This window comes from Sarcophilus harrisii, chromosome 1 (genome assembly GCF_902635505.1).
Source record: "Sarcophilus harrisii chromosome 1, mSarHar1.11, whole genome shotgun sequence".
Classification (NCBI taxonomy): Eukaryota; Metazoa; Chordata; class Mammalia; order Dasyuromorphia; family Dasyuridae; genus Sarcophilus; species Sarcophilus harrisii.
The window spans coordinates 226,704,065-226,730,806 of record NC_045426.1 but is presented as its reverse complement, the minus strand read 5'-3'; the positions used below and the strand labels follow the sequence as shown (position 1 = coordinate 226,730,806).

Genomic DNA, 26,742 nt, shown 5'->3' with positions numbered 1-26,742 from the left:
TGTGGCAGTGACTAGAATGCTAGATCTGAAAGACAGGAAGACTCATTTTCCTGAATTCAAATCCAGTGTCAGACACTTCCTATCCCTATAATCCTGAGCAAATCACCAAACCCTGTTTGCCTTAGTTCCTCTTCTGTAAAATGATATGAAGGAGGAAATGGCAAACCATTTCAAGTATATTTGCCAGGAGAATCCCAAATGGGGTCTTGAAAAGTTGGACAAGACTGAAATGATGAAATAGCAACAAAAACAATTTTGAAGGGTAAGAGGCAGGATTTAAAACTAGATCTAACTGGTTCCATATTCAGCACATTCCTTATTTCTCTGTACTCAGTTTACTAAAATGTAACAATAAAATGTAGTTAATCCACAAGTACAAATTTTAGATCCTTCTCTGTGGAATTGGGTAGAAAGAGCAAAAAATCCTAAGGAAAAAGAATAGAACAAAGAATAAAAAAGGTGCTTTGGAAACTTTACAATTTCACCTAGTTTACTTTTAATTATATCAATAAAAAAGTTCAGAAGAGCATTGACTTTGGGGAAAAGATGAGTTTTGCTTTGGACATTTTGGCTTTAAGATGTTTAAGAGGCATCTGGTTCAAAATGCCATAATAGGTAGTTAGCGATAAAGGACCAGGTTCAGGAAAGACTATGACTAAAAAGGGGGGAGGGGGAGAGAGAGAGAGAGATTGAGATTGATTCAGGATGTATCAAATAAGTTTTTGTTTGATATGGGGCCACATTTAATCAAGAAAAAGTAATTTATTTGTTTTTCCACTTCTAATCATACATAACATTGAAGAAGAATGCTGCCATTAGATTTATTTTTAAATTATGTTTATCACTATCTTGACTCCATAATGTACAATATAACTAGCATGTATAAAGCTCTAAAAATAATCTTTTAGATAATATAATTAGGGATTATAAAAAGTTTAGGCCCTGTAATGAAGAAAAAAAGAGAGTGACAAGCAGAATATAAAAAGTTGGCAGTCTCACGTTCAAATGACAAATATTGTAAGATGTATGAAATTGATACATTTCTGAGGAATTGTAATTTAAGATCTGGAAAGAACCATCTTCTCCAACCCTATCATTTTACAGATGAATTAACTGAAGCAAGCAGTGCTGATGCCAGAATTTCATATCTTGAATCCAGCGAAAATGTTAACTTAGCAGTGTAATATCAGAGATGTATTCCTTTGAAAATCCAGAGAAGATGTCTTCAGTCTAGACTAAGAGTATATTTCTTTTTATACATTTTTTTCCTCCAGAAAAAGGAGCAACATGCCCTTCTGTTTAAAGAGAAGACTTAATTGAAATTAGGAAAAAGTAGGGTATGGGGGGAAATACATACATATACACATTCTCTCTCAAAGATAGACAGTACAACTGTTTTCAAATATTGAAGAAACTCTCTTATGTAAAAGAGATAATCACAATTTTCTGCTAAAAAGAACCCTTTTTTCCCCAGAAAGTAGAATTATATCCAGTATTAGAAGTAATAAGGAGACAAATTTCAATTGAACATCAGGAGAATGTTCTAGCAATTAGAACCATTTAATAATGGAATGAACCCATCATAAGGTAATAATTTCCCTATTACTAGTGTTACTCCAAACTGTTTGGATAACCATCTCTTAGGAATGCTTATGAGAAGGTTTTCTGCTTTGTGGGGGAGGTTTATTTAAGTAATTTATAATGTCTTTCCTAACTCTAAGTTCTAAAATTTTGTGTAAAACAAAAACAAAATAGAGTGAGAATTAAAAACAGTGAGAAAAAGCTTAAACTAGGCTATACCATTCTCTTATGACAGTTGTTCTGCTCAAAAGTAGTCCCCAGACTGAAAAGTTTGGTTTGAAAATCTCAATGAAATTGTCATGAAAAAAGAAAACAGAATATGTGAAGCCATTCTTGATCCCCCATTTTATTAATGTTCTTTCTATCAAAATTGCTTTTTAGATTTTATATATATATATATATATAAATATATATATATATATATATATATATATATATATATATGTAGTATTTCCTTAACTGTGTATATGTTTCCCTGAGTTCAATATAGATAGGTTTCTTTTTTTTTTTTTTACATGACCAAACCGTTATTTTGCTGTACAGAAAGAATCAGACTCTGAAATATTGTACAATTAGCCTGTGAAGGAAATCCAAAATGCAGGTGGGCAAAAATATAGGGATTGGGAATTCAATGTAATGGTTCTTAGTCATTTCCCAAAGTTCTTTCTCTGGGCGTAGCTGGTTCAGTTTATTACTGCTCCACTGGAACTGATTTGGTTGATCTCATTGCTGAGGATGGCCAGGTCCATCAGAATTGGTCATCATATAGTATTGTTGTTGAAGTATATAATGATCTCCTGGTCCTGCTCATTTCACTCAGCATCAGTTCGTGTAAGTGTCTCCAGGCCTTTCTGAAATCATCCTGCTGGTCATTTCTTACAGAACAATAATATTCCATAATATTCATATACCACAATTTATTCAGCCATTCTCCAACTGATGGGCATCCACTCAGTTTCCAGTTTCTAGCCACTACAGAGAGGGCTGCCACAAAATTCGTGCACATACAGGTCCCTTTCCCTTCTTTATGATCTCTTTGGGATATTAACCCAGTAGTAACACTGCTGGATCAAAGGGTATGCACAGTTTGATAAATTTTTGAGCATAGTTCCAAATTGTATAGATAGGTTTCTTGAAAGCTGAAAGTTTTTTCTGATTTTGGTTTTACATTCTAGTACCCAGTACAGTAGCTGGCACATAGTAATTATGTTTATCACATATCTTGACTCCAGAATGTATAATATAAATAGCATGTATAAAGCTCTAAAAATAATCCCTTAGATAATATAATTAGGAATTATAAAACGTTTAGGCCCTGTAATGAAGAAAAAAATGAGTGACAAGCAGAATACAAGAAGTTGGCAGTCTCACATTCAAATGACAAATATTGTAAAATATAAGCACTTAATAAATATTTGCTGAATTAGAAGTAAGGAAGCAGGGTAAAAAAGGACAGTTTGGACCAAAAAAAAAATTTAAAAAAATACACCTGCCTTTTTGGCTATCTCTCCAGATAACTAATTTTTAGTTGTTAGTATATCAGATTAGGATAGGTGCCCAGGAGAGTACCAATGCCAAAACAAGATAATGACATAGGCATTGTAGTTAAAATGTAGAATTCCATTGGCTGACTTTTAGAGATAGTTTATCAAATGGTATCTTTACTTCTGTCAGGTTTAAATTTTGGTCCTCAATTCTACAATTTTAGAAACTCATTTTATCTGCTTCATTAGAGGTTTTCAGACCATGGTAAACTAATTGATAACTACTGAGGTTAAAAAATGACCAATTTGCTAATCAGTTAATTAATTTAAAATGGGAAATATGTCTTTCCTGTGATCATATGTTTCTTGTCTTTTTTTATTCAGGGCATTTTCTTTTTAATATCTTGCTACATAGGATATGTAGTTAATAATCAACATGTTGCTTTGTGAACATTAATTTTCTTCCCTTTTGGATAATGTTCATCACAATCTTCATAGACAATCTCTCCTCACTAGGCTTCTCTGACTGTTTTTTCCTTATGCCTGTATGACTTATTCTTCTATTGAAGAAGATTAAAAAGACAATCATTCATCCTCCATTCTCTAAACAAACATTTCCTATATAGAGGGCAATGGTCTATTTTCTTTATACTCCTTTGGGGTTTCTATCAGCTACTATGTATTCCTTTTCATACGTATGACTCCCAAATCTATGTACCCATCCCTAATCTCTTCCTGGCTCCAGATCTGAGTCACTGTTTTGTGCCAACATAGCATAACCTCATTGTTCCTTTGGCATCTCACATTCAACATGAATTTAACAAATTGGTTTTTGGGCAAATCAGTCTTACTGGATCTCATTTTTATGTAAGGTTAGGAATTTATAACTTAGAGCTCTAAAATCCATGATTCTATGTCCAAAAAGGAACTCATTATCTTTTACTTTAAACTTGCCTCTCTAGTAACCTTTTCTATTTTTGTTGAGGTCTCAACTAACCTTCTAGTCACCCAGGTTCACGATATCAGAATCATCTTTAACTCTTCCCTCTCCTTTTCTTCCATATTCAGTAGTTTTCAAGTATCTTAATTCAGTCAAGTGAAGCTACAAAAGATCTTAAGAGATCACCTCTTCTATTTCTAATCTTACTGATAAAAGTTATTGGAGCTGAAAGAAGTTAAAGGAATTGTTACACTGAAGACGGAATCTGGATTTAAACTTAGGACTCTGATTTCAGGCCAAATCCAGTGATATTGGCTAGGTGGGTCAAACCACTGCCACCATCATCACTACTCTTCCACTTCCCCATCCCTAATGAATAGTAATGTCCCTTTCTTCTTCCCAGCTCCAACCAATGGCCATTCATCCAAGCTGATTTCAACAGTAATTGCTCCAGAGGGGCTTTTGGTTTTCTGTGTTTCTCCATTGCTTAGTACAGTGCTTGACACATACATAGTAAGCATTTTAAATATGCCATTTTTTGTATGTTGAATTATAGAATCACAGAAGGAAGTTTAGTAGCTGTCTAGTCCAGCTCATTGTTGCTGTTGTTGAGTTTTTTTCACTAGTATACAACTCCTTTTCTTGGCAGAGATACTGAAATGGTTGATTCTTTTCTTCTCCACTTCATTTTACAAATGAGGAAACTGAGGATAAGTGACTTGCTTAGCATTACACAGCTAGCAAATGTTTGAGGTCAGATTTGAACTCCCAAAAATAAGTCTTCTGACTCCATAGCTAACACTCTATCCATTGCATCATTTATGTATCCCATACATGAAAGAAATCCCCACTGTTAAATACTTATTTGGCAAGTGATCATTCTCCATTAAGTGAGAACCCATCACTTCTTAAGGAAGTCATTTCAAATTTTAGACAGCTCTTATTGTCAGACATCACAACTAAATTTGTCTTTGCAACTTCTGCTCATTGCTCCTGGTTCTGGTCACTGGAGCCAAATGGAGCAAATTTAATCCCTTTTCCAGATGACAGACTTTGAAATACTTGAAGACAGCTATCATGATCTTTTGGAGTCTTTACATCTATAAGCTAAACATCTTTAGTTTCTTCAGCCAGTCCTCATATATCATGGTCTCAAAATCCTTCATCATACTAATTGCTTTCCTCAGGTTTTTTTCCAGCTTCTCAATATTTTATCAACGTATCTGGTGCCCAGAACTGAATACAGTATACTGGATGTGTTCTTGCCAGAGCAGAGTACTAAGGGAATATCCTCTCTTTATTCCTGGAAGCTATGACCCTCCCTCTTAGTTATACAGTTCAAGGTCTTATTATTATGCTGTTGAGTCATATTAAACTTATAAATCATCAAAAAATACTCATTTCTTCTCAATTTTTTCTGATTTCTTTGTATGCCTCAAACCTGTAGTTCTTAATTATATTATAGGTTTCCATTATAATGATGTACCACAATTTATTTTAACTGCACCATTCTTGTTGAACATTTAAATTATTTCCATTTTAAAAAAATTATAACCTGTTGCTGTTGTGGATGTTTTTGTATGAATAACTTATTTTTTAAAAAAATAATTTTCAGCATGTTATTTCCAACAATGAAATTATTTGGTCAGGCAGTATAATTATTTTTGTGACTTTTACTATACACTGCCAGATTGCTCTAATTGAAAGGACCTCACCATCTTTTCATCACCTAACACTTGTCCCCAGCTTCATTTGCAGCTCTGATTATTCCTAAATCATTGGACAATAACTTCTGGCTATGAACAGGAGGATTTGACAGAGAGAGAGAAGATCTATATGTCTGTTAGTCCTAGTTAAGAAAGCCTGTTTATACTGAACAATTTAGAGAAGGAATTGAAAGAAAATTTACATATTTAAAGCATAAACTTTGTGATATTTTCCAAGGTCAGAAAGACCTTGTAGATGAATAGAGTACTTTTATTTTTATTTTTAATTATTTTTGGTTCTTTTCTTTTTTCCATCTATACTCATATGTCAGCATTCCCAGTCTTTTCTTCAGTATTGGCTAATCATTTCTGGGTTTTTATTTCAGATCACAAGTTTTCATGACTCCTTATTGTGAGCTTTTAATGTTTATTCAACTTGCATTCATTTTTTTTTTTTTTCTATCAGGGCATCAACCATCAGGGTACAAATTCCTTTATTTTTTATTTTATTTATTTTAAAAGATCAAACACTTTCTTTCATATAAGATAATAATTTAAGATATTTTTTAGCTAAGGGCAAATATTATGAGAACAGTACATTCTACATTTTTTAGAAATATCACAAGTATCACAAACTGATACTTGCTTGTTCACTATGACCATCCTGCCCCTTTGTCTTTCTGTTTAATAATAGCTTTTAAAGAGGATGCTTAATTTGACCAGATTTAGTATGGTATTGAAAATTGGGAAATCTGACACTGTTATGAAGAGAAATGTCTTACAAAGAGTTCAGTCTGCCATCTTAAAGTAAATGCTACTTTCTACTACTTAAACATTTCTACTTAAAACTATCTCATTATCTACTTTAGTTGTTATGAAATATACAGTTCACTGACCATAGTCATAAAAAAAAAGTTCTTATGTGCAGTAATTGGAATTTTCTTTCTTTCTTCTGGAAGCGTTCACTTAAAAACAACAATAATTTGCTTATTTTATTCCATTGGCTAATAAAAATCCAAAAGAAAAATAATTTTCTCATATGCAAGTTGAACATTGACTCCTTGTTTCTCAAGTAGAAAATGATAGTAATAAGTTTCTTATTTGTTTTCTTCTTAGACAGTATCACATAGTTTTAGAAAATGGTTCTTAACAGTTAGAATGGAATATTTCTGTTGTTATTTATTTTGCATTTTGGACCAAACGAGATTTCATTGGTATTGGGAGCTCCTACTGATGTACTACTTGAGATCAAGAACATCTGGGTTCTAGTTCTCCCTGACACATAATTTACTGGGAAACTGGCACCTACTTTGTATCATATAGTTATAGAGACTTGCTTTTAACAATGAGAGATTAAGTGATTTTCCCAGTAAATTATGTGTCAGAGAGAACTAGAACCCAGATGTTCTTGATCTCAAGTCTAGCTCTCTACTCTCAAAACCATTCTGTTTCTTCATAAAATAAATATGACCCAAAATTCTAGCTGACTGTCATTGTCTTCTCTGAATCACTAACAAATTTTTTAAACACAACGGGTGCTGAAAAAGTAAAAAAATTATTCTACCAACTCACCTACTATATGAAGATGATGTCACATTAGATAATTGTTTATTGATTTATTTGGTTGTATAAATATGAAATGCTTATTTTAAATTTTGCAAGAGAATTCGATTTATGATTTTTTTTTAATGGAGTGTCAAAGTCCCCATTTTTCTTTTGAAAAATATGCCCCATGAGCAACTTTTAAAACTTTCTGTTGTGGAAGTTTCTTCCTTGTTCTTTTTAAAAAATTAAATCGCATCAAACCCTTTTCCAATTCTTCCATGAAAAATAAAAGTTAAAAAAAAAAAAAGATGTAATGTGCTTTCTTTAGACATTTGTATCTTTTCTTGTTTTAGACATATGAAAGGAAAAAGAAAGATCCATACACCAAGATTCTTAACAAAGGACAGCAGCCAAGTGAAGAAAACCACTTGCTTCCCCTTTACATTACAAATCCTGTGATTTATAAAAAGAAGGAAGTTTACCACACAGACCAAATCACCTTTATAATGGGAGAAACTCCAAAAGGAATCCGAAGGTCAGTTGCTAAAAGTGGAATTGAACACTGAAAAAAACAATGTGTGAGTAATCCAGTCAAGTAATCTAGAATTTTTTGTCAAAAGTACAGATTCTTTGAGGTTTGTCCATATCTGGAATCTTATTTGAGAATGATGTAGTTTTTTTTTCTAAATTAAAATAGATCTAAAAATTAATGTTCTAAGTAGAATAGATCCAAATGTGAACAAATTGTTTATTAGCACTGCAGATAGTTTTATAGATTAAAGACAGATTTGAAAGTCCATATCTCTCTAGCACCATTACTCATAAATTAATTTGGAGCTGGCCTTTTGGATATTATCAAAGTCATTAGTAGGAAGTAATTGACAATGAATGGTGATTGTATGTTTAACTAACTTCTAAGGTATTGGAGTCAAACCCAAATAGAAACAAGGGTCACTAATCTATAGACAACAATTTCTTATTGAGTCATTTTAGTCATGTTCAACTCTGTGTGACCCCATTTGAGATTTTATTAGCAACAACTCTGGAGTTGTTTACCATTTCTTTCTCCAACCCATTTTACAAATGAGGAAACTGAAGTAAACAAGATTAGTGACTTGTCCAAGGACACACAGTAAGTGCCTGAGGTCAGATATGAACTCAAAATGAGTCTTCCTGATTCTATGCCCAATGCTTTACCCATTGTACCATGCCACAGGCTGCTAATATTTATGTTTTATTGTGTTTTTATTTATTTTATTAAATATTTTCCAAATATGTTTTAATCTCATTCAGGCAGCACTCTGGAATGCTACATGTTTGAAACTTGTGCTCAAAGGAAAATAAAAATTTTCAACCCTTCAGCCCTGGGTCTTGGAGTTCAGAACCACTTTAAAATATTATCCGCAGTAAGAGTTTGCCCTTCCATTTCCATTTGTTCCTCAAGAAATAAATACCTGTTACTTAGAAGAAATACTGGGTCAGAAGTCAGGAAGTCCTCAATGTAGCTAGTAAATTATGTAACTGTGGAAAAGCACAAAACCTCTGCCTGCCCCAATTTCTTTTTTTTCTTTTTCTTTTTTTTTTTTTTTTTTTTTGTATTTGCATTTTTATTTTTTATTTATTTATTTATTTTTATTTAATAGCCTTTTATTTACAGGTTATATGTATGGGTAACTTTACAGCATTAATAATTGCCAAACCTCTTGTTCCAATTTCTCCCCTCTTCCCCCCACCCTTTCCTCCAGATGGCAGGATGACCAGTAGATGTTAAATATATTAAAATATAAATTAGATACACAATAAGTATACATGACCAAACCGTTATTTTGCTGTACAAAAAGAATCAGACTCTGAAATATTGTACAATTAGCCTGTGAAGGAAATCCAAAATGCAGGTGGGCAAAAATATAGGGATTGGGAATTCAATGTAATGATTTTTAGTCATCTCCCAGAGTTCTTTCTCTGGGCATAGCTGGTTCAGTTCAATACTGCTACATTGGAACTGATTTGGTTGATCTCATTGCTGAGGATGGCCAGGTCCATCAGAACTGGTCACCATATAGTATTGTTGTTGAAGTATATGATGATCTCTTGGCCCCAGTTTCTTTAATTATAAAATGAGGATAATAATATCACCTATCTTTATCATTTCTTGAAGAAGGGGTTTAAATTGGATTGTTGGACTACAGTATAACCCTGAGATTCCTTCCAGCTTTATGTCCTATTATTTTAGAATTGGCTAGCTTCAGTCTTTTTTATTTATTTATTTATTTATTTTTAATGAGGCTCTTGAGATACTTTCATAATAATAACCTGGAAGAACTAGGCTCATTTAGTCACTAAAAAATGTAGTTTAAGATTAAGAAGTCTAATTATAGAAATCAAAAATGAAACCAAAGTCTTCTTCATAATTCATTCAGTAGAATGCAGTATCATATACAATGACCATATATGCTTTTTTTTTTTTTTTCAGAAAAAATACCATTAAAACCATTTCTTATTCTAGAGGTAGTAGAACTATCAGGTTATAGCTGCGGTCATCTTTTTTGCATAGTAAATATGAAACTTATTTGGCAGCTGTAGAGAGAATACCAAGTTTGTGGATAAATAAAGACATCAGCATTTAATCTTGCTACTTAGTCTTGCCAATTAATCACTTAATCTTCAAAAGCACAAATACTTATTAGAAAATTCATGAAAATGGATTTGGAGATGATTAATAAACAAAATAATTTTAATCTCCATTTGCTTGATGTGAAATGAAAAATAGGTCCTTTTAAGGCCTCATTCGCCTCCTTGCTTTGAATATCCAGTTAGAGCACTGCTAGTTTCCAGAATGAAAATTTGGAAACTGACATCTGCCTTGTTAAATATTCTGATAAAGATACAAACCATTGAGATAGCATGGGGAAAGCAGCAGCTGGGTTTTAGGAAACCTAGACAAGTATACTGATATACTTCCATGTGTACTGGAAACTTTTGTGATATAGAGACCAGAAATAAATAAGGAAAAGTTTATATAAATATGAAAATGTAACTGGAATTGCAATCAAGAGAAAAGGAAACTATAAAACCCGCTCCTCTTAGAAAAAAGAGTGTCACATGGAAGGTTATATACCCAGAATTAAATAGTAATTTGAAATGAAAAGTTATATAAATATGAATATGTCTCATTATATTATATAATTATATAATTATTAATATATAATAATATTATTATTATTACAATGATTTTTAAGAATCTAATTTTATTTCATTTTTTTGCTGAGGCAATTGGGGTAAAATGACTTGCCCAGCATCACACAGCTATTGTTAAGTGTCTGAGGATTATATACTATTAAGGAAGTATTAAGTGTCTGAGATCTGCCTGATTTCAGCGCTGGTGCTCAATCTATTGCACCATCTAGCTGCCCCAAGAATCTATTTTAAATGTGTTTTTCTTGGAATTTTTACCCCCCATTAGTAGCATTGTTGATTGGGAAAATTTAGTTCATTTTGGTAAATTAAACAAAAAAATAACATAAACAGTAGATTGCCTAAAGACCCATATTTAGCGTTGTCAGTAAATATGTCAAAGTAATAGTGTGCATTTGTGGCACTTGAAAGAGATAAAATTAAAATTGTTTCCCCAAAATGTTTTTCATTTTATTCATTGAGACCAAATTAGCTCTTAGTGCCTATGTACTTTTAATCATTTTATTTCTTAGGACTGAAATTTTTGTTGTTGTTCAGTGATTATTAATTGTGTCCAATTTTTTGTGACCTCATTTGGGATTTTGTTGGCAGAAATGCAGGAGTGTTTTGCCAATTTCATCTCATTTTTACTGATGGGGACACTGAGGCAAATAGTTAAGCAATTTGCCCATGGTCATACATCTAATAAATATCCAAGAGCAGATATGAATTCAGGGAAAGGAGTCTTTCTGACTCCAGATCTGGTACTCTTATCTACTGTGCCACTTAGCTGCCACAGACTTAAATATAATATAGCTTTAAAATATGTAAAAATTTCTGAAAATTATTCTCAGATCAAAAATTGCCTGATGGATGTGGTGAATTACATGGTGGAAGCACAAAATTCTTTGGAAATATTTGCTAGCAAAAAACCAAGCAACTGAAAAAATATGATGATATAATGAGTAAACACTATTTTTCATTGACAATAAGGAGAAAGTTATGCTTTCACTATAGCTGTGACATCATTTGATATTCTTCTGTCAATAAAAAACCTCTTCATTGCAGAATTTAAATCTTTTGGATTAAATTGAAAAGATCACATCCCTTTAAAAGTAAAAAGAAAGGAAAAATAATCATTGATTTGTTCATTACTACTACAGGAAACAGTTTGAAGAAATGGCTTCCTTCTTCAGTTCATCTTCTATGGAAGAATTTGCTGGACATATAACAAGTGCCACATCAGAAGAACGCCAGAAAATGCTAAGAGATTTCTATACTTCTAGATATCCAGAAGCAAAAGAATTTTTTGCAGATATTGATTCAGAATTGATTAAATCTGACTATGAAAAAAGAGAAAATATTACTAAATCGAGAAAGAAAAAATCCCTGGTGAAAGAAAATTTGTCAGATTCTGATCCTTTAGCAATTAAAGTTTCTACAAGTAGGACTACACAAATTTGCAATCCAAAAAGGCATAAAGAAAAAGTAATTGAGTTTCAAAATAATGATTCCTGTGGTGAAGTTTTGTCTAATAATGCAAAACCTAAAGAACAACCCGGTAGTTTTACCCAAGAAATTGTCAATGGGAAAAAGAGCCAAGCATTCAAAGATACTTCAGTATCCAATTCCTTGAACAGTAAATCTGAAACTTGTAAGAGAATGTTAGTAAATACTATTAAGGACCAACAGGACTTTACAAGAACAGACTGTTCAAGAAGCGAACCTCTTTTGAAATCTGAAAACAAAAAAATAGAAAACCAAACTTTAGAAGACAACACTGTGGTAGACTTACTTGGTGACACTTCTATTCTTGATGACCTGTTTAAAAGTCACGGGAACAATCCTACACAGTTGCCAAGGAAAGCTCTTTCAAAGCCCATGGAAAAAGCAAAGCAGCGGCCAAGGGATTTCTGGGACATACTGAATGAGCAGAATGATGACAGTCTTAGTAAATTCACCGACTTGGCAGTAATAGAGATGTTGTGTGAAAAAGTACCCCTTGCTACATCCACTAAAAGAAATGAAGGGCTTGAAATGTCTCTTTGGAAGTCAAATGAGAAATTTTTATGGAAAAAAAATGAATCAGATGATTCACATGAAAGTGCACCTAGCAAATAGTGTGATGCCTAGAAATACAAGTGAATCACAAAGCCAGTAGAGGTTAGCTATAAATATTTGTGTTGGGAGGAAATACTAAATGTGATGAATTGAATTTATTTCTGAAAAATATATTTAATTCAACTCTATCCTTGAGTTTTATTTTTCTTCTTGGGGATTAAACATTTTATGGGAATACATTGGTAAAAACTTGATATTTTTAAGTGTACTATCTCATTGGGCAATAGGCTTTCTGTTATAAAGACCCTTGCCTAAAAGAAAAAAGGGAGGGAAAATATAATAGGAACTAGCACCTCACTAGTCATCAAAAAGCCCAGGCTCTACTTCTAGATATTTACCATGAGCTTAAAAAAGTCTCTCCATCTCTTTAAAGCCCACTGGAGCTAAGCTGTCTTGATGAGTGAGTAAGTAAATGCATACTCGCCTAGCCTATTGTATCCAATTGTCCTCAGATCAAACCATGATTCACATATCATGCCCTTTTTAATCTAGACCTTCTGTTCCTTTTGCTGTCCATACTATTCTCCCTGATGCTGCTTTCTATCTCTTGCTCTGAAAAGTTTAATCACATCACCACTACTATTGTTTGAGGTAAGGAGAAATCAGGCAAATGCCCTATGGATTAACTCTATCTTTTTTGACTCTCCGGACTAACAATCTTCCCTAGCAGCCATTCCTCAATATATATTGTTTCCTTCCATTAAAATATAAGCTCCTTGAAGGAACCTCATTTTTTCCTAATATTTCCCAGTGGTTATTAATACAGTGTCCAATACATAGTAAACAGTTAATAGCTGCTTTTTCATTTATCGATTATCTATCAAATAAATAGGATTGAACTCATTTGTCCATCTTCAGAATTCTTAATCTTTACTATTTATCAAATCAGTATCATATTATCTCCTTTTCCCCCTCTTTTAAACTCCAAGAATATAGTAACTCATTTTTCTCACTGTACTTAGGAAAACCTTAATTCATTATTTTTTTTAACAACTTCATTATTGTGGAGCACTAACATTTTTAGTATGATGATATTGTGATGACTCTGATTTCATCCATACCTTTTCATCTTGTATTTACACTTTGTCTATGTCCTCCCATAAATCCTTCAGAGGGTATCTATTTAACATACTAAGTATCTTCCTCTAAATCTTTCCATTGCAATGAAGCACAGTGATCATACCATTTCTCACTCTCTGTTCACACTATATGAATATTCCATTTCTTTTTACCAGTTAAGCATTTCTTCAGTAATATATTTTATATTATTTATCCTTTGTAGTTTTTCACTGGTAATAAGTTTTAGTCTATTCTTGCCAACTTGTACCTGATCATTGCCTTTTGAAAAATCTATAACTTTAATTCTTGGGAGAATTGTAGACCTGGCTTCATCCTGATGTAACATCACTGAAAAATAGGTCTTTTTTTTTTTAAGGAAAAGAAGCAACTTAAGGTCATTTCTCCTCCTCCTCCTAATTCAATTGTTGTTTTCCCCATTTATTGTCTTTTTATAGGGATTGTCCAAGATATTGTATTTGTACAAATATTATATATATATATGTATATATATATTTATATTTATATTTATGTGTGTAGGTATGTACTTTTGTATATGTGTATTGTGTATGTCTCTTCTCAAAGCCATATGGATCATCCATTTAACTATGTGTTTGCTCTATATCCAAGTGTTTTTGCTATGTGGATGATTAGGCTGAACACTTTTGTTCAATTTTGATCAATTTTTAACTAATTTAGAAAACTACCTATGTTCTCAGCATTTGCCCCATGAATAGGAACACACTACCTCCCAAAGCATCCCACTTTACTTTTGAATAGCTATAGTTTTAAAGAAAATTTTCTCTGCTTCTAAAAATGTCTCTTTGAAACAAGTAACATTCTGGACCCAAGCACAGAAAGTTTTTTCCTCTTTCAAATAACATCCCGTTAGCTAATTGAAAGTAGCTATCATGTAGTTGTCTATAATATACTAAATATCCATCCCCTTTAGACAGTCCCTTTAGACAGTTTTTCACATCTACATGAGGCCCTTCACTATCTTTCTTGCTCTCTGGATGCTCTTCAGCTTACCAGTATCCTTCTTAACATGTGACACCTTTAACTGAAAACAAATGGAGTCCAATTAGGGTAGAGTTGACCAGAATGATCATCTATTCTTAGACCTTGTCCCTTAATGGAATCCAAGATTCAATAGCTTTCTTAGCTTTCATCTCCCACTGTTGACTCCTTTAGTATAAAGTTCTCCAAAAAAAAAAAAAAAAACAAGCCTGTTTTTCAGACTAAATTATATCTAGATGGACAAATTAAGCATTTAATTAAATTGTGAACAGTTCTTGAGGAACTGTCTTTTGCCTTTTTTTGGGGGGGGGGTATCCCCAGCACTTAGCAAATGCCTAGCTGGTAGTGGCTGCTTAATAAATGCTTATTGACTGACTGCTCCATTATTATATGGTAGAAATTGTGCTAAGCACTGATGACATAGATACTAGCAAGCAAGATGGCCCTTTCCTTCAAGCAGTCTTCATTCTCATAGTAGAAGACAACACAGAAGAGGAGCTGGAAATCAGGGAGGTGGTTTGGTTTGGATTTGATCAAGAAGGGAATCATCAATTTATCTATCAGAGTCCATGAAATTTCTTGTTGGGAAGTGGTAAGGATGGTAGCTGGAGAATAGATAATGTGGTTTATATAGCCATTTCTATGTCTTGCACTCCTGAAGTCAATTTTCTGAACTTCATTGTAGACTTAGATTTTTCCCTCTGCCAGAGCTCTTTCCAAGTGAAGATTAAACTATTTAGGGACTGCACTTTGTTTCATATTTTAAAAAAACCCTAATCTACCTCATTCTATTATTGCTAGCTCACATTTTCTCTCTTTCCATAATAGTATCAGTAGAATTTTTGTAAAGTGTTATATTGAGATCCTTTAGTCTAGTGATTCTGCTAAAAAGGAGAGAGGAAGATTATTCTGGTGTGATTTATACATAATAAAACCATAATGGCTTTTCATGATCCCCTCCTCACATATTAACCAGCTGTGATTTTAATAATATATTCTGATAATAATGATAATGATATATTATAAAAATTTTTCCAGTAATCAATCAGATTCACTGACCTGATTTGCAGATTCCATTCTCTTCTCTGATTTCTCTTAGCGATAAACAATGGCATACTGAAAAGAATGTTTTGTATTTCAAGGCCAGAACACTGGGGTTCTAAGCCTGACTCTGACATTTATGATTAAAATGACTATAAGTCACTCTCCAAACCTCAGTTTTGTCTTCTGTAAAATAGGAATAATAATACCACCTCAGAGAATAGTTAAATCAAATCAAAAAGCATTTGTCAAGTACTTACTCAATGCCAGGAAAGTGCTAAGTGCTGGAAATACAAATAAAAGTAAAAAGAAAAACAACTAAAGAAAGACAATACCCTGCCTTCAAGGGGATTATATTCTAAAATGAAGACTACTCAGAAACTCAAGGAGGATTGGGGTGGAGGTCAGGGGGAAGAAGAGAAGAGAAGCATGGTAAAAATTCCTGAGAATCAAAAGTAGAACGAGAGAGCGAACTATGGTTCACTTGGAATTTACCAGGCATTTCCTCAAATGGAGGTTTCAGTAAGGAGCTCATCAATGAAAAGAGGGGGATGACCTCAAGAGAAGAGGCATTTGCAGGATGAAAATGCTTTCAGGGCAGAGGTGGTAAAGTCTAGAGGGTCAATAATTATGTATAACACTTCTGAGACATTGCTGTAATACAAATCTAAAGGCTTGATGTTAATCATCTCTATTTACTTCAATGTGAAGTGTGACTACATAGTGCTTATGAAAATCAGTCTCATTGCTTTGTAGTACTTCTATATATGAGAATTAAATAACACAGTGAAACAAACTCTATTGTTAATTTTTATCAGGATAGGTTAATTTAAAACTGCATTGGAATGTACTCATTTTATGGTAAGAAAGTGTGCAAATTTTCCCATAGAAACTCTGAAATGACCATAGTCATTCTGCCATTTTAAGTTTTCAAAAGTGCTCTTAGTTTGGGAAGAAAACACAACTCTTAACAAGAGTTCTCCATTTGAAATATTTCTGTCTGGGGTAAATGGAATGTAATCATATTAAAATTTATCTAAAGCTAAATAAAATAAAACAAGTCCATATCTAGTTGAATTTGTGACTTCAGTATGATAATTATCCTCACATTAATATCATACTCATAAACTATAAAGAAATATTACTAAAGAGATTTCTTTTTTGTTATTAACTGTGGATTTTGTGAGCTTCAGAAAGTGGGTCTATAGTTTAGGAATGAGCTTTATGTTTTTGGAATGGCTCTCATAGTTTGGTTTATTGTTTTCATCACTAAAATAACTATGCCAACAAAAGTAGTAGAATTTTTCATTACTTTTGAGTGATCCTCTTACTTAGTTTTATACCTCCAAACATGTTGTTGACACATTAAAAAATGCTAATATGTTTAATAGTATTCTTAGCAATATTATTTGTAATAGCAAAAAGTTTGACAGAAACATGTCCTGGGAAATAAGTGGGAAAAAAATGCTTTTTAAATAATAGAAATAATAAATTTTAAAAATTTAAATTCAAAGGCCTATAGAAAATCTTACGTAAAATAATGGAATAAAGAAAGCAATTCCAGAGAAATTATATACACATTAGCTACAACTATGTAAATAAAACATTAAACAGCAGCAAAACTATAGAAGTGTATAGTTGTAGGAATTTTGTTATAATCACTTTTTTGTGCTGTTTCATTTAACTATTCGAAGGAATATATTTTAAGCTTTGCTCATTGATGTATGTCTGCTTTCTCAAAACAGAATTTATTAGTTAACAAAAAATTATGTCCATCATACTAAACCCAATTAAATGTATTAAATGTGTCTGTGTGCTAAAAAACAAAAAAGAAATAGTAAGACAGGCATTAAACGAAACTTATACATAATAAAGATATGTAGTTCATGCCTTAAAGAGCTTTAATATAAGAGGAAAAAAAGTTCAATTTAAGTATCCATAGTGTAGTGAAAAGACCAATGGACTTGAAATTAGGGAATATGAGTCTTAGACCTAGGTCTATCCTTTTGATTTCAGGAAAATGAACTTCTTTGTACTTCATTATTCTTATTTTTGAAATTAATTAATCCAAGCCCTTCCAAATCTAAATTTGATGATACTGAATTTGCAAACTCTAATAATACATAGGGATGACTTTTTTTTTTTTTATGAGGAATTTATTACTTTTGGCACTTAGTAGACAATGTGCAAGATTCTGAATATGCCGATTTCTATCAAGACATAGCATAGTATAGTGGATAGTCTTATGAACTTGAAACAAGTTGGGACTTCTAATAATTTTTATCAGTTGTGTGATCAAGGGCAATTCACATAGCCTCTTTGAATCTTAAGCAAATCCCAAAGACTATAGGAATGATGACAGTCTGCAAACATTTATTAAGCTCTTATTATATGTCATGTTTTGTGCTACCCATTAGTGTTTTCACTAGTAGTTTGCCATTTCCTTTTCCAACTTATTGTACAGATGACAATAAAGGCAAACAAGATTAAGTGACTTTCCCAGAGTCACACAACTAGTAGCAGTCTTGAGTCCATATTTCAACTCAGGAAGGTGAGTATTCTTGATTCCAAGCTCAGTACTCTATTCGCGAGGTAGCTCATAGAGTTATTAATTGATAACATTGAAAATGAAACTCTTTTCTTCATGACTTTGATGAGGTATATGCTCCTTCAAAGAAGGAAGATTGCAAGTCCAGTATCAAGGTTATCTTGAAATATTTATAATATCATAAAACATGATAAAAATTTCTCATGATAGCCCCTATTTTATTTTACTCAATAGATATATAACAAGTCATTTCTCTACAAGTTACCTACTTATATATGTATAGTTTTTTTATTGCATTCTCAAAGTTAGAAAATCTTTTAGTAATGTCTGTATGGGCTGCCATACGTTCTTGAGTTTCACCACTCTACTGTAATTAAAAGCAAAATATTGCTACCTCTGTGGATGTCTTCTTGATTAGCTAAAACAGTCTCCTGCCTCTTGGAGAAGAATAGCTTAATAAATATTTTACATTATTCTGGGTAGTCCAGTGGAAAAAGAAATATGTTACATCACTAGATAAGGTTTTCTCCGAAGATATTCAGTTTCAAGGAATTTTGAGTAATTAATCCTTTTATAAAGCTAAGCTATCTTTATGTAACATCCCTAATTTATGTTTTCTAAGTTAGGAAGTTCCTCCTGCCTAAAATAAGGCACTGTAGTCTTAAACATATCTCAAAAATTACTATTAATTTAAAGTATACCTCTTTCATTATAACTGGCTCCAACAGTTCAGTTTAACTTCTGTTTAAATTGTCAAACCACTGTACTGGGTATTGGGGAGTCAAAGAATGCTAAGAGTATACGTTCTATAAGGGAAAAGGGGGACAGAAGGGAGATGATACAGCATAAACTATATGTGTAATGTAGTAGCTATAACCCAGAAGCTCTATCCCCATATGGATTCTTGAGTCTCACAGATCCAATTTGAACTCTGGAAACTAACCAAAGAGGAGTCACTTTCTTTATATATTTGCTGCCCCAAATTTTGGAGGCAGGGAAATCTCTGAAACAAAGCTTAGGCCTGTCATGTGTGTCTCCCTATACATGGGTTAGAAAATGCCTTCCCAAAAAGGAACTTGACAGTTTTTATTTCATCTATTACAGAAGCAAAGTATTTATAGGCCTGCTTGAACAAATACTGGACACAAAAAAGAAGGTGAAGAAATTTGACACTGAATAACCTCAGATGTCCATGCATCATACAAATCATATACAGCAATGTAATGGAGGAATCGTAAGGTGCAGATTGTCTGATTCATTACAATATGGCCTTTGTTTTTAAACTACAGGATCCTCTTGGTGGTTTTCTTCTCTGATAAATATTTTTAAGGAAGTCTCCCTTCCAGAAGACCAATGTCTGACCTGTGGAACTCGGGAACACTAGTCCTGGGAATTACCTGTGAGTCAATTCTGAAAGCTGGTGTTACCCAGGAAATCTCCTTCCTCTGCCAACAGGCTTTGTTCCAGAATCATGCTGCCTCAGGAAATAAAATTCCTTCCCCACAGAGGAAGTTTGATTTTAGAAATCAAGTTCTTGAATTCCCTTTTCAAGAAAAAAGAAAGTACATTTACTATCATATGCTTCACTGTAAATCTATAAATCTCTAATGGTGCTGGAAGTGGGACAGAAATATGAGAAACATCCTCTTCTGACATTCCAAGCTAAAAATTCAAGAAAAAGTGTTCATAGAGAGTCCCTAAGGGCTAAGTTGTTCTCAGCTCATTCTTAGAGATCACAAGGAGAATAGCTCCTCAATGAAAACCCATCCTGGGGCCAAGGCAACCCAATGACTGGAGGCCAATTAGAGGAGTTCTGTTCATCCTCTCAGCAAGAGACAAGTACAGATATCTAATTCCATGTGATAATTTTTAAAAAATAAAATAACACCTTATGAGAAATGTCTATGCTTTGCAATGTCATCAAGTTGATTATGAAACTTGTGAAATTGGCCAGGGGTTTTCTTGATAACCCCCTTCTCCATCTAATATTGGATAGTTTGAGGAAGTAAAGGGTACAACAACTAGATAAATCAGGGGAAGCTTCACCGAGAAAGTAGCAACTTAGCTGATCTGTGAAGGAAAATCAGGATTCTTGAAAGGGTGAGAGAATACATAGGAACCAGAAGTACTTTTGGTTAGGACTAACTCTGGCAAAAATAGCTGAATATATGATTGTCTTGATCTATTTTCACCACCCCAGAACTAAAGAAATGTATCAATTAAAGACATCTAAACACAATGAAAAGAGAAGAAAGGGTACAGCCTTCTTACAGAAAAAAAATAACAACAATAACAGTCCATATTGCCAAATTATTACTTAACTTAGCTATACTATTCTTTCACATTCCAACATCCACTTGCCAAGTTCCACATGGCTTTTCTGTTATCAGCTCTCAGAACCTCCCTTCAACTATAATTCAAGCAGAATCTCCTCCTCCTCAGCAAGGAAACAGTCAAGAATTTGCTCAGCTCTGATGATCTGCACAGGAAACAAAAAACAACTTTGAATAGGAGAAAATCTTAGCAGTGCAAATCCAGTGCCAGTGCTCTCTGGAACAGAAAGGAAGGGGCTTTTGGCAAAATGGCCAAGTGAGTGGTTGGATATAAATGGTTGATGTAATTGTGAATTGGTCCCTTCATTTTGGAATGCAAATTGGAACTATGCATAAAATTCCTTTAACCCAGGAATACCGCTACGAGATCTATATCCCAAAGAATTCAAAATAAAAGAAAAAGGACCTATGTGTACAAAAATATTCATAGCAGTTCTTTTTGTGGTGGGAAAGAACTGGAAATCAAGGAGATGCCCATAAATTGGGACATAACTAGACAAGCTGTGGCACATGATTGTGATGGAATACCATTTTGTTATAGGAAATGATGAGAGTGGTTTCAGAAAAACATGGCAAGATCTTGGGGAACTGGTGCAAAGACAAGTGAGAAGAAATGGGAGATCATTGTGCCCAGTAATAGCAATGTTATATGATGATCAGTTGTGAAAGACTTGGCTTCTCATTCAGTTACTTCTCATTCAGCTACTTGATGACCCCTTTTTGGGGTTTTCTTGGCAAAGATACCCGAGTGGTTTCCCATTTCCTTCTTCAGCTCATTTTACAGATGAAGAAACTAAGGTAAATGGGGTGAAGTGACTTATGCAGGTTCTGAAGCTAGATTTGCACTCAGGTCTTCTTGACTTCAGGCCCAGCATTCTATCCATTGTTCCACCTAGCTGCCAATACAATGATCTAAAACTGATGAACTTTGGATGCAAATTGAAGCCAAATTGAATCATTAAATTCATCGAAGAAAAAGACCTATTTGCAGTAGAGGAATGAACTGGAGAGGATTGAATATTGTCTAAGCTTAATCTTATCAGTTTGGGCTCAAATAGGGAATAGCATACATGCTCAATTGGGTATGGAAAATTACTTATAGGGAAGTAAAAGGAGAAAGGGAAAAGAAAAGGGAGGAACTGGATAGAAAGGAAAATAGAAGAGATAATAAGAGAAAGGGATAAGAGAAGGGAGAAAGGGTACTGAAAGGGAAGGCAGGTTGAGGAAGGGGGTAGTTAGAAACAAAACACTTGTGAGGAGAGACAGGATGGAAAGAGAAAAAACTATATACAGGAGAGAAAATAGGATGGAGAAAAGTACACAGCTGGTAATCATAAATGTGGAATGAATTCTCCCCAAAATGGAAGTAAATAGCTAATTGAATTAAAAATCCTACAATATGTCTCCAGGAAACATTTGAAACATAAACAAAGTAAGGATAAAAAGAGTAGAATATATTATGCTTCAGGTAAAGCAAAAATAAATAAATAAATAAAAGGCAGGGGTATCAAGTCTCATCTCAGAAAAAATAGAAACGAAAATAGATTTAATTAAAAGACATAAGAAAAGAAGCTACATCTTGTTAACATAGACAATAAAGTAATATCAATACTAAATAGATATGCACCAAGTGGTTCAGTATCCAAATTCTTAGAGAAGTTAAATAAGAAATACAAGAAAAAAAAAATAGAAAAACTATTAATGGAGGATCTCAACCTCCCTCTCTCAGAATTAGATAAATCTAACCACAAAATAAAAGAATTTAGGGAGTTCAATAGACTCTTAGAAAATGTAAATATAATAGACATAGAGAAAATTGAATGAGGATAGAAAGAAATATACCTTTTTCTCAGCAGTACATGGCATTTACACAAAAATTGACCTATACTAAGGCATAAAAAACTTCACAATTAAAAGCAGAATGGAAGAAATATTAAATACATTTTTTCAGATTATGAAGCAATAAATATTGCATGTAATAAAGAGCCAGGAAAAGATAGACTAAAAATTAATGGGAAATCAAATAATCTAATCCTATAAAATGAGGTCAAACAACAAATCAACAATAGATAATTTCATCTAAGAGAATGACAATAATGAGCTAATATACCAAAATTATTAGGGGAAATTTTATATTTTTAAATCCTTTCATAAATAAAATAGAGAAAAGTGAAATGAATGAATTGGGCATGCAACTAAAAAATCTAGAAAAAAATTAAAACCCCTAATTAAATACTAAATTGGAAATTCTGAAAATCAAAGAGATTTAAAAAATTGTAAGAAAACTATTGAACTAATAAATAAAAGAGTTGGTTTTATAAGAGGAGAATAACAAAATATATAATGCCTTTGGTTAATTTGATTAGAAAAATAAAAGAAGAAAACCATATTACCAATTATAAAAAATAAAAAGAGTGAACTTATCACCAATGAAGAAGAAATTAAAGCACCAATTAGGAGCTATTTTTTCCAATTGTATGCCAACAAATCTGACAATCTAATTGCAAAGGATGCACATTCAAAAATATGTTACCCAAATTGACAAAAAAGGAATAAAATATCTCCATTTTAGAAAAAGAAATTGACCAAGCCATCAGGGAATTCCCTAAGAAAAACTTTTCAGGATCAGATGGATTTACAAGTCATTTCTACCAAATATTTAAAGAACAATTCATTCCAATATTATATAAAATATTAGGAAAAATAGAGGGAAAAGAAGTTCTTGCCAATTTCCTTTTATGACACAAACATGGTGTTGATTCCTAAATTAGGAAGAGTCAAAACAGAAAGAAAATTATAGATCCATCTCCTTAATGAATCTTAATGCAAAAATTTTAAATAAAATATTATTAAAATAATTATAATAACTAATCATCAAGATAATGCATTATGACCAAATGGAATTTATACTAGGAATGCAGAGCTGGTACAATATCAGGTAAACTATTGGCATAATTGACCATATGAGTAAGAAAACTAATGGACATCATATGTTTATCTCAATAGATGCAGAAAAAGCTTTTAACAAAATACAGCAACCATTCCTATTAAAAAGACTGGAGAGCATAGGAATAAATAGATTATTTTTTCTGGAAATGGTAGCCAGCATCTATCTAAAACCATCAGCAAGTATTATGTGTAATAGGAATAAACTAGAAACATTTCCAGTAAGTTCATGGGTAAAACAAGGATGCTTATTATCACCACTATTATTCAGTATTGAACTAAAAATGTTGGCTTTATCATAAGAGAAGAAAAATAAATTGAAGCAATTAGAATAGGAAATGAGGAAATAAAAATATCACTCTTTCCAGATGATATGATATTATATTTAAAAAATTCTAGAGAATCATCTTAAAAGCTACTTCAAACAATTAGTAGCTTTAGCAAAGTTGCAGGATATAAAATAAAACACATAAATTATCAGAATTTCTATGTTACCAACAAAGTCCAGCAGCAAGAGATAGAAAGAAAGATCTCATTTAAAATAATTGTAGACAATATAAAATATTTGGGAGTTTACCTTCCAAGCCAAACCCAGAAATTATATGGACACAATTACAAAACACTTCACACAAATAAAGTCAGATCTAAACAACTGGAAAAATATCAATTGCTCATGAGTAGGCTGAGCTAATATAATAAAAATGACAATTTTATCTAAATTAGTTTACTTATTCAATGCAATATCAATCAAACTGTCAAAAATTATTTTATAGAGGTAGAAAAATAATAATAAAATTCATCTGGAAAAAAGTTAATAATATCAAAGAATGTCAAACAAAACTAATGCAGGTAAGATTAGAAAGGAAACAATAAACTGGGAAAACATTTTTACAGTCAAAGGTTCTGATAAAGGCCTCATTTCCAAAATATATAGAGAATTGACTCTAATTTATAAGAAATCAAGCCAATCTCCAATTGATAAATGGTCAAAGGATATGAACAGACAATTCTCAGATGAAGAAATTAAAACTATTTCTAGCCATATGAAAATATGCTCCAAATCATTAATCAGAGAAATGAAAATTAAGACAACTCTGAAATACCATTACACACCTGTCAGATTGGCTAGAATTGACAGGGAAAGATAATGTGGAATGTTGGAGTGGATGTGAGAAAACGGGGACATTGATACATTGTTTGTGGAATTGTGAACACATCCAGCCATTCTGGAGAGCAGTTTGGAACTATGCCCAAAAAGTTATCAAAATGTGAATATCCTTTGATCCAGCAGTGTTTCTACTGGGCTTATACCCCAAAGAGATACTAAAGAAGGGAAAGGGACCTGTATGTGCCAAAATGTTTGTGGCAGCCCGGTTTGTAATGGCTAGAAGCTGGAAAATGAATGGATGCCTATCAATTGGAGAATGGTTGAGTAAATTGTGATATATGAATGTTATGGAATATTATTGTTCTGTAAGAAATGATCAGCAGGATGAATACAGAGAGGATTGGCGAGACTTACATGAACTGATACTAAGTGAAATGAGCAGAACCAGGAGATCATTATATATCTCAACAACGATACTGTATGAGGATGTATTCTGACTGAAGTGGATTTCTTTGACAAAGAGAAGATCTAACTCAGTTTCAGTTGATCAAGGATGGACAGAAGCAGCTACACCCAAAGAAAGAACACTAGGAAATGAATGTAAACTGCTTGCATTTTTGTTTTTCCTCCCGGGTTATTTATACCTTCTGACTCTAATTCTCCCTGAGCAACAAGAGAACTGTTCGGTTCTGCACACATATATTGTATCTAAGATCTACTGTAACCTCTTTAACATGTATAGGACCGCTTGCCATCTGGGGGAGGGGGTGGAGGGAAGGAGGGGAAAAATCGGAACAGAAGTGAATGCAAGGGATAATACTGTAAAAAATTACCCTGGCCTGGGTTCTGGCAATTAAAAGTTCTTTAAAAAAAAGAATATCAAAAATATTAATGGAAAAATTAATGCATAGGACAGTGACCAAGCAGTACCAGGCCTAAAACTCTTATTATAAAGCAGCAGTTATCAAAACCATTTGCTACTGGTTAAGAAATAAGAGTGAGGGATCAGTGGAACAGGTTAAACACACAAGACACAGTAATCAATGACTCTAGTAATCTATTGTTTGATAAACCCAAAGAATCCAGCTTCTGGAATAAGAATTCACTATTTGAAAAAAGTTGCTGGGAAAACTAGAAAATAGTATGTCAGAAACTAGACAGAGACCAACATCTTATACCTCATGTCAAGATAAAGTCAAAATGAGCGCATAATTTGGGCATAAAAGGTGATGCTATGTGTAAATTAGGAGAACAAAAGATAGTGTACCTCTTAGATCTGTGGAGAAGGAAGGAATTTATAATCAAACAAAAAATAAAGAACATTATGAAATGCAAAATGGATAATTTTTATTATATTAAATTGAAAAGGTTTTGCATAAACAAAACCAGTGCAGCCAATATTAAAAGGAAAGCAGAAATCTGGGAAACGATTTTTACAGTCAATGTCTAATAAAGGCCTTATTTCTACAATATATGAAGAAATGAATCAAATTTGTAAAAATACAAGTCATTCCCCAATTCATACATGGTCAGGGGATATTTACAGACAATTTTCAGGTGAAAAAATTAAAACCATCTATAGTCATATAAAAAATACTCTAAATCACTATTGATTAAAGAAATGCAAATTAAAACAACTCTGAGATACCACACCACACTTATCAGTTTATCTAAAGATGACAGGAAAAGATAATGATTAATATTGGAGGGGATGTGGGAAAACTGGGACACTAATACATTGTAGGTGAAGTTGTGAACTGATCCAACCATTCTGGAGCAATTTGGAACAATGCCCAAAGGGCCATAAACTGTGCATACCCTTTGATCTAGCAGTGTCACTACTGGGTCTGTATCCCAAAGAAATTGTAAAAAAGGGAAAATGACTCACATGTTTTATAGCAGCTCTTTTTGTGGTGGCAAAATATTGGAAAATGAGTAGATGCTCATCAATTGGGGAATAGCTGAATAAGTTATGATATATGAAAGTAATGGAACATTATTGTTCTATAACAAATGATGAACAGGCTGATTTTAGAAAAGTCTGGAAAGATTTACATGAATTGATGCTGAGTAAAGCAAGCAGAACCAGGAAAACATTGTACATAGTAACAGCAAGATTTTGTGATGATCCACTATGAT

General features: G+C 32.8%; 1 protein-coding gene across 3 annotated transcripts in view; it reads left to right on the top strand.

The window, feature by feature from the left end:
- The window catches only part of ERCC6L2 (ERCC excision repair 6 like 2), a 162,646-nt gene that overhangs the window by 126,891 nt on the left and 9,013 nt on the right, over positions 1-26,742 (top strand). Inside the window, exons 18-19 of one of the 3 annotated variants that reach the window (XM_031937697.1) lie at positions 7,610-7,791; positions 11,594-16,460. In XM_031937697.1, coding sequence (XP_031793557.1) covers positions 7,610-7,791; positions 11,594-12,551 — 1,140 coding nt within the window. In that variant the 3' untranslated portion in view covers positions 12,552-16,460. Of the gene's footprint in view, positions 1-7,609; positions 7,835-11,593; positions 16,461-26,742 lie in introns of those variants that run through there. The other 2 variants (XM_031937699.1, XM_031937698.1) reach the window with 2 other exon arrangements.